Below are 8,930 nucleotides of genomic sequence, written 5' to 3' on the forward strand. Positions count from 1 at the left end.
TTTATATGGTTGTGTTGGATATTTAATATATATATTAATTATGACGAGTTAAAATTAATTGCACAATATATAGCATCTAAATAAATTAAATTTTATACTAGTGTAAGTATCTCTATATCATATATATAACTATCAATCAGATGAAACATCATCACATAAAATTTTGCATGTTCCAGATTATTATCACACATATTTCACCAGGAATCAACTACAATTAATATTAAGATCTAGAAGAACCAACCCGAGAAAAGAGAATTTATGAGATTATATTTGTATAATTTGTTTCTACAGCTACTAGCGTGACGGGAAAATAATGCACAAACTTGTACTACACTTATCAGCTCAACTTCTGCCTTCATCTTTCTTCAACAGGAAAATATAAACATGGTAACGATTCGATTCCGAAGGCACAGCTTGAAAAGATTCAAAAGAAGAAAGTAAACTCCTTATATATATGTTGTACCATGAATGGCCATATATGCTATTTCGAAACATGCTTAAACGAAGAGGAATCTTTCTAAAGTATACGAGTCATCTTTCTAAAGCATATGATGACTCATTGCCGATTTGCAACATTGGGAAAGATTCACTACCAATTTGCATAAGAACGATTTACCTACATATTGCATCATTCTACTATCTGTGCAAAGGTTTCCGAGGATATTGTGTCACTCTAATAGATTGATGTTCAGACACCGGGCTTTCAGGTTCCTCTAATTGAGTTGGCAAGAGGTTGAGAAAGCTCCCCTTTGTTGGGGGATCAGGAGGTCCAGGAGTGTCTACAAAGAAGGTAATACGCAAAGGAAGGCAAGCATTCAAGAAACAACTCCCAATGAGAAACAACAAAAAGTAGTTAACAGTAAAAGCGAAAACATTACCGAACAATGATTTCACAGAAGGTCTCTTAGGTGCATTGCTTTTCTTCTTCACCTCAGCTGCAAGCATACACATTTAGCTGTCAGTGGTTTCGAAGGGGGAATGCTAAAACATGGCACTTAAAAAAAAGTTTTTGATTCAAGGAGGGGCATCAGTTTTTATGACACGAAAAGAATGTAATAATATTTTCCCTTTGTTGCATCTTGTTGCCATTGTCACTTAGAATCATCGTCGTACTACAATAATTATATTTTGGTTTGTTTTGCCTACTTTTAATGCATCTTGCTGTAAGAACAAGATACACTACACACTTCGCTCTTTTCAGATAATAAATACTAGTGGATTTATGACATCGTGATCTTCTAATAAATAAAACAAATAATAATAATAAAAAGACATACCGCACAGAACAATTGCATTTATATTAGACCTATTAACAAATAAATATTAACAATTTTGAATCCTTAGCTTATTATAGTTCTGAATCATATCAAGCAGTGGAAACAAAATAGTCTACTTTTGCTGATACAAACCAATGCCTGGAAGATGATGTTCCTTGACAATCTCAACATTCTTGTACGTATAACCTACAAAATTTGCATCCTTCGAAGAAAGCATCTGCAGTTTTCAGGAACGGAAAGCAAAAATGCATCAACTGTTACAGATATTTAAAAATAACAATAATAATAAACTGGTTGACAAGGTGAACTGTACATCCATTTGCACATAAAAAGAAATATCAGGTACACATGCAAGTTAAATAAAGCAACGCAAGTATATCATAGTTCTTATTGGAATGAGTCTGATAAAAATGATTACTGAGATATTGAGATAAAACCATAGCATATAATATTTGGTATTCACTTGAAAAGAGTATTTGATGGTAAGCAGATCAATTATGCTACGTTTGGTTACTAGTGTAATAATTTGAGGAAAATACTTATTTAACACACGTCTTAAAATAGTTAGACGTGAAATAAAAAATAATTAGAACAAATTTAAACTTGAAAGTAGAAGAATGAGTAAAATCTCTTGAAAAAATAAATCCCTTCAAAATAAGCAAAAATTTTTCCTCCTCTTTGCTAAAAATAAGTCATACGAGTGGCTAAGTATTACCAATAGAATTTAGTTTATTGCCAACTCATATACTAAAATATGGTGAAAAAATAATACTCTAACCTAACGTAGCATTAGTATTTTAGATTAAAAAACATGGACAAGATTACTGAATCCTAAGGGATAACACAACAGGATAGATGCCCATCAATAAATATTTTTTCAACGTTTCCTTTTTTTCGTTTAAGTTGCATCAGACAATGGCATTGGCATCTTTCAAAACACTATAAGATCAACCACTCTTCACTCTTTTATCGTATCCTATTCTATGTGGACTATGATATATACATCAACCATAAAAAATGGTGAGAAATTATATGCAAAGGAGTGAACTTCTTAATGCAAAACAATTTCAAGAAATTAAAAACAAGGGTATGAAAATATATTGACCATAAAGAGGCTAAATTTTGGTCATATGCTTATCACCTATCAGCAGCATTCATTCTACTTAACATCATTTCAGTAAAGAACTACTCATAGTCAAACTTGAAAAGCAATGGCATAGTCTTATATTTGCTGCTTTGGCATTGTTAAAAATACCAAAATATGTAAACTGAAATGAAAATGAAGTCTGTTGTAAAACTAGTCAACAGGGAGATTGGTGCAAAAAAAAATATGTTACCTTTCTCCAGGGACCTGATCTGGTCGAAGATTGTACTTGAGCCCCCAACTATACATGCAAAAATAAATGAACATATGGTTGTAAAAATGGCCAGAAAAGAGGGAAGTAATGCACCATGAAAAGAATATAAATGCATGCTTCAAACAGACAACCATCAGCTTCAATGAAGCTGGCACATGTGCAAAATCACACAAGGTTTTTGTTAGCAATTAAACCTTTACCACTAACCTCTTCAAACTTTTCAAAGTTTTGTGTGTCCAGGTCACTGTTAACCTGTGGTATAAACGCAGCTTCTCTTTGATATAATCTGTCCCATTCAATGTCTTTGAACCAAGGGTGTGCCTGATGCGATGAACACAATAGTTTGCAATATGTATCATCTTCCCACACAACAATGAAAGAGGGAACAACAATCACTATTCTAACCTTTATTTCATAAGCCCCTTTGGTTCCAAGCCTCTGCTCAACATTACAAAGGAGTTTACGGATGAGATCTTTAGCTTCAGCAGATAACTTGGCTTCTTCAGGGAATTTCAAATGGGTTCTCCAATTTACAATCTGCATTGGTGATATTAGTTTGCTCATCATTGTAAATAAAGCAGTGCATTATCTGCGATTTAATTCCATAGAAGCATATGATTCTCAGTGCATTATCTCAAACTGCTAAGAAAATTTGAATGAAATGATATAAATCTATTGATTATTTCCCAATGAATAAGCCAAGGCTAGGCCTCCCTTTAAGGTAGTTGACGTTTAAGGATCTGATACCTTTCTTTCCATAGACTTCCTCATATGTCATGGATAAATTAAATGAATAAAACTAATGACTGAGCTATGTTTAGAGAAACGATTCAAGCCAGAATGGATGTTATAATTCCCTTTCAGATGCATGATTCTATTTATTTGATCTTATGGTTCGTATATCAGAATGGACAACCATTTTGCAAATCATTCCTTTCCAGGTGATCAATTTTAAGAGCATCTTTGTGTCGTCAAGGTTATAAAGAATATAAGCTTGGAACAAATAATTAGTAAAAGTAAAATCCAGAACAGAGCAAAGTTATTTCGACCGAAGCATTCACCAAACCCCAGTCACTTCAATTATTTGCTAACTTCAGGATCATCCAGCATGGTTAACAAACAGTAAATTTACTTGCCCACCTTGTTCAGCATCAAGCAGATAGGTAACCGCTGAAACTTAAAGAATTTCGCATTTTCATTCGTACTAAAACTTTACAATATGCATATCTAAGCATACATAATTAAAATCACAAAGTCCACAATTTCACTTACCTTTCTACATGTTGATAATGGTTCTTCAGAATAGAAAGGCGGGTATCCTACAAGCATCTCAAACATAATTGCCCCAAGTGACCACCTAAGGGAGAATCTTTCAGAATACATACACAGAGAATATTAAATGAATAGAAGAGGTAAGACAGCTGACTAACCAGTCACATTCCATCCCATATCCTCTCTTCAACAACACTTCAGGGGCAATATAGTCAGGGGTGCCAACTGTTGAATAAGCCTATATAGAATATTGCAAAACCATTAAAAAAAGAAAGTTGAACATGGTAAAGGTGCCTTAACAGCACAGGGTTCATTCTTTGGATCTAGAGGGCGAGTTTCAATTCACTTGAATGACCAGCACACTTTTTAGTGATTAGAGGGCCTCCCAAACAGATGTCAGATTGAAGAATGTTTTAAGATTTTCCTTTGCCAACAAAAGCACATTTTGCTAGCTTAAGATGCCAAAAACAGTTTGCTAAAGCATGAAATACAAGTCCTGTAGCTCTACTTTTCAATCAAAATAAAGGAAAACAATACAAACAGCATCCAATCTTAGCAATTAACCAAAGCTTCTTTACAACCTATAGACACCATTTGTGGAAGTAAAAAAGCATACCAATGTTCGCCTATTCTTTTGCCAATGTAACAACTGCTCTTGTTGCGTCCGCGTAGGTGTTGTGGGAACATTAGAATGTCTACAACTCTCCGCTGAGGGTTTTAAGTTTCTCCCCCCTCCATGGTCATCCTCCCTAAGGTCAGGAAAGCTACTACTATCAAGAGGCTTACACAATCCAAAGTCCGAGAGTTTCATATGGCCGTTACGGTCAAGCAATAGATTATCAGGCTTGATGTCCCTACAAAGAAAAGACAAAAATGTAAAGATGTTAAACTATTATCTTTCCTTCTTTTCCTTTCTCTGGCTACAAGGGTGTAGAGAGAGAAATGAATAACACTCTTACCTGAAAACATATATAACAGGTTTGGATATTCGTATGGTAAACCAGTAAAATGCAAAATTATGTCCAAAGGGCAGTAAACTACTCTTTTTTCCCATATGCTATAATAAACTATAAGAAGTCAATAGAATGGTGAAAACCAATGAACCACGGGAGAATTTTAGATTGTTCAGCATGCAGATGAAAATTATCCCATGGGAACATGATCAAGAAAGATAGAAAACCTGTGGATATAGTTGTGCTTGTGGATGGATTCAATTGCAAGAACAGTCTGGCCAACATAGAACCTCGCCTCATCCTCAGTTAAGGTATCCTTCCGCATCAGTAACGTCATCATGTCACCCCCGGGAAGATACTCCATTACAAGATACAAATATTCATCATCTTGAAACGAGCAATAGAGCTTGACAATGCATTCACTGTCAACTTCAGCAAGGAGATTCCTTTCTGCTTTAACATGCTCGACCTAGAAGGGGAGAAGAAGCACAAATGTGAAAAATAATTACAAAGGACAATGCCTTCATGCTTCAAAGCAGTAGTTAACTAAATCTCCAATAAGTTTTATATTACTTCTCTTCCCAACCTAACCCTGTTTCTAACAACTTTAATGTAAATTTGTCATCTATTACAAGATCAGAATGAAGGTTGAATAAATCAGGCAGCAAATTTTTTAATTTGGGTGAAATTTTTTAATAGGTTCCAGGGCACATTGATCCTTGGAAAAGTAGAATAAAATAGAAATTCATGTAACAAAATAGCAGCCCAAAAATTAACTGACTGAGTTATTTCTTACTAGCTATGCAACCAGTTTCATTTTAACAGCGTGATTGGAAATATGAAGGGAAAAAGAATAGGCTACGAAGTTGAATAAAGAGAATATTATACATCATAGGAAATAGTTTTCCCGAATCTTGTTTAGAAAATGATATCAAAAATCATTAGCAGCAATTTTGAACAATTACCACTTTATCATTATTTATAAAACATTACTAAAATAGAAGCAATAAGAGAAAAGGGAAGAGCACAAGCTGAAATCATTGAAATAATAATCTGGTCTTATCCCCCCAATTTGAAAAAAAAAAAAAGTGAATTTGAGAGAGGACCTGGTAGTTTTTTATTTCTCCCTCCGCTAGTAGACAACTCAAAACAGAGTAAAGTAAAACCCTTACTCCATTTACACGACTTCTCTGTTTCTAAGGAAGTGTAATGAATCAGGAAAAACATTACAGACAAGCAGTACCTGGCCTCTGCGAAGCATCTCTGATTTCTGAAGCTTTTTCATGGCATACACATTGCTAGTAGCTTTTTCTTTACAAAGCCTTACCTGCATGATGACAGCAGAACCAGAAATGAAAAAAATAATTTAATGCAGTATCATGTAATTTTCCATTAAACACAAAGATGAAAATATTGGAACACTGATGCTAGGGGTAAACAATATTTTACTTCCATGTGGAGATTCATATTGGAGAAATTCAAATACTACATGCATCACATTGCAAATCATATATAAATGACTATCTACCAAAAGAAAAAAAGTATCACTGATAATAAAAGTAAAATTAAAATACGAAACCATCAAAATAAGTAGAGAAAGACCTCCCCAAATGCACCCCTCCCTATAATGGTCAAAAGTTCGAAGTCGTCAACACCCATCTTGTGTCTTTGAAGTCGCATGTATTCCGTTTCCTTTTCCTCTAAAAACTTAAGCATATTCATTTGCTCTTCTGCAGTAACGTCAGCATCAGCAAGTTTCCTCTCTAACATCCAACGTCTATATTCCATAGAGATGATTGTTAGGAAAACAGTTCAACCGAAATGATAAAACACCAAGAGAAACAATAATGAAAAAGAAATCCCATACCAGAGAAACTACCATTTATATACATATGATCTGGAATTCCCCAGCATAATTCATTTGTTTCTAAACATAAAATATCTAAGCAAGGCGCCTAGCATAGATAGTGGAGCACAACATATCTTTTACAAAAGTAATTCAAGTACTGACACGAGTTACAATATGCAAGGCAATCTTGTCATACAAGATGTGCTACTTTACTGCTAGTATTTAGCAAATTACCTCTCCTTTCTGTCTTGCAAATTCTTCATCTGTGCTTTGTAGTGGTTCTCAATATACTGTTTGGCAGCAGCAGCCTTCTGTTTGGTGGCAGTTGAAGGCGCCTCAGCCCCATCGATGGGAGGCTTATGTGCATACTTCGCATTTTCCAAATCTTTCTTTTTCTTTGGTGAATTTTCTACTTTCTCATTTTTATGTTGGAATTTCTTAAACCAACTCCTTGCAGAATCCATTATCAACAAGCCCCAATCACAACACGAACACTATTAAAAAAACCTACAAAATAAATATATAAATAATTTCTAATAACTTCTTTAAAAAAACCAATAAAAATAGTTTACAATCGAATTATTTGTCTTCTTCGACTTGTACAAGCATTTTTCGGTTAGAGAATCCAGGTTAGCCATTAAATTGAAAGGGGAATAAAGAAATGTATTTCAGATTCATAAAATGACATATTGATTACTCTATTGCACTCCTCTGTAAAGCCTTTCTTATGATAGATATCTCAAAAATTAGAACAAAAATCCGATAATGAAAAACCAAATTTTCAATTAAATCGGAAAAATTACCTCAGGAAAATAAGAGAATAATTTCCTTTCAACCATGAAGCGTAATCATCAAAACAGAATCCTCTGTTTCACTTCAACTGAGAAAAAAAACAACTAAAAAGAGGAATGTAAAAACTAAAAATTTCAGTGAAGAAAGAATGCGTACTAAAAATCTAATTGAATAATTTCATTTAGTATTTCATTAAATTGGATGTACTGATATTACAATAGTATCCATCTATATCGAGCGTTAATAACTGACTTATGAGGGTATTATTGCCAAAAGATAATTTAATTATAGCTTAAAGATCGTGCAGGTTACGATGACGTTGTCGAGGAAGTTGCTGTTGGTTTAAGGGCGGACCAAGAACCGGTGATAATGCTGGTACTGAAAGCAACGAGTGACAAATTGTAAGAAGTTAAAACGGCACGTGGCAGTTGAAGACATGCCTGAGCCGGCCGGCTAACGTGAAAGCACGATTAAATGATCTGCCACGTTGGATTGGCATAGAAGGCGAGCAAATTGGAGTTAACGCGTTTTCGAGTGCCTGCAAAACGTATTGGAGAGATCAAGGAGTAACCAGGGTTCCGTTTCAAGGGTTAGAAACCGTGTTCAACTTGACGATGGTTTAATGAATTGTTTTATACGGAAAAATATTAAGGGGTAATGGTAAAAAATCCACTTTACCTTAATAAAATTTTCAGTGTAGTACCTGTAACTTTAACTTTGTTTTAAAGTGGTACATGTATTTTTATTTTAGTTATCAATCCAGTACTCCGATCTAGTGGTGTTAACTTCTAACTCTATTTGAGATGTGGATCAATGAAAGAGTGCCATGTGTATAACATCCTCAAAAACTTCTTGGTCTTAACGAGTCAAATTTTTTCAAATAAATAAAATGTGAATTATTTGTAATGCTCTTCACCGGTTCCAGACTATTGGTATGGATGAGAGATGCTACCGAAGCATGTATATGTAAGAAATCTAGGATTTATTTAAGAATTAAATGTTTAAAACATTTTTATAAAATAATTAAAATATGTTTTAGATAGATTGAAAGTTCTAAAAATAATTTAAAATCATTTAGGATTTATTTGGAGTTGACCAAAACCCAAAACGAGTTTCGAAAGGTCAAAACGACTTAAAATAGTGCAGTGCTAAAACAGGCACGACATTGTGACAAGAAACTTATGATGTTGCATCATGATTAACTGAGTTAATAAGGTCGCAACGAGGAGACATGCGAAGTCGCAAAATTGGGCTATATAGTTGCAACATTGCATATTCATAATTATGACTGTGCTCATTAAATTCACCCATAAACACTTTAAATGTTTTGCAAAGTCCATCTATCCATACTATGCATATAACCTACTTAAAGTACTCTCAATTGTATATAAGAACTATTACAAAACACTTTCAAATCATAACTAATGAT

The 8,930-nt window shown here is 34.0% G+C and overlaps 1 protein-coding gene across 2 annotated transcripts; it reads right to left on the reverse strand.

The window, feature by feature from the left end:
• Positions 1-247: 247 nt before the first annotated feature.
• LOC107951048 (serine/threonine-protein kinase tricornered) lies at positions 248-7,669 on the reverse strand. 2 transcript variants are annotated; one of them, XM_016885939.2, is made up of 14 exons: positions 7,513-7,669; positions 6,944-7,203; positions 6,463-6,637; positions 6,104-6,187; positions 5,088-5,329; positions 4,524-4,761; positions 4,066-4,145; positions 3,908-3,992; positions 3,041-3,172; positions 2,843-2,956; positions 2,615-2,662; positions 1,410-1,494; positions 879-935; positions 248-779 (listed from the first exon to the last, which is right to left on the reverse strand). In XM_016885939.2, exons 1-14 carry the CDS (start codon positions 7,546-7,548, stop codon positions 637-639), a joined length of 1,779 nt encoding a protein of 592 aa, XP_016741428.1. In that variant the 5' UTR covers positions 7,549-7,669; the 3' UTR covers positions 248-636. The 2 variants fall into 2 exon arrangements, with proteins under 2 accessions (XP_016741428.1, XP_040942985.1); XM_041087051.1 differs by having other exon boundaries at positions 6,944-7,215; positions 7,511-7,655.
• Positions 7,670-8,930: the final 1,261 nt, after the last annotated feature.

Source organism: Gossypium hirsutum, chromosome A02, assembly GCF_007990345.1.
Source record: "Gossypium hirsutum isolate 1008001.06 chromosome A02, Gossypium_hirsutum_v2.1, whole genome shotgun sequence".
NCBI lineage: Eukaryota > Viridiplantae > Streptophyta > Magnoliopsida > Malvales > Malvaceae > Gossypium > Gossypium hirsutum.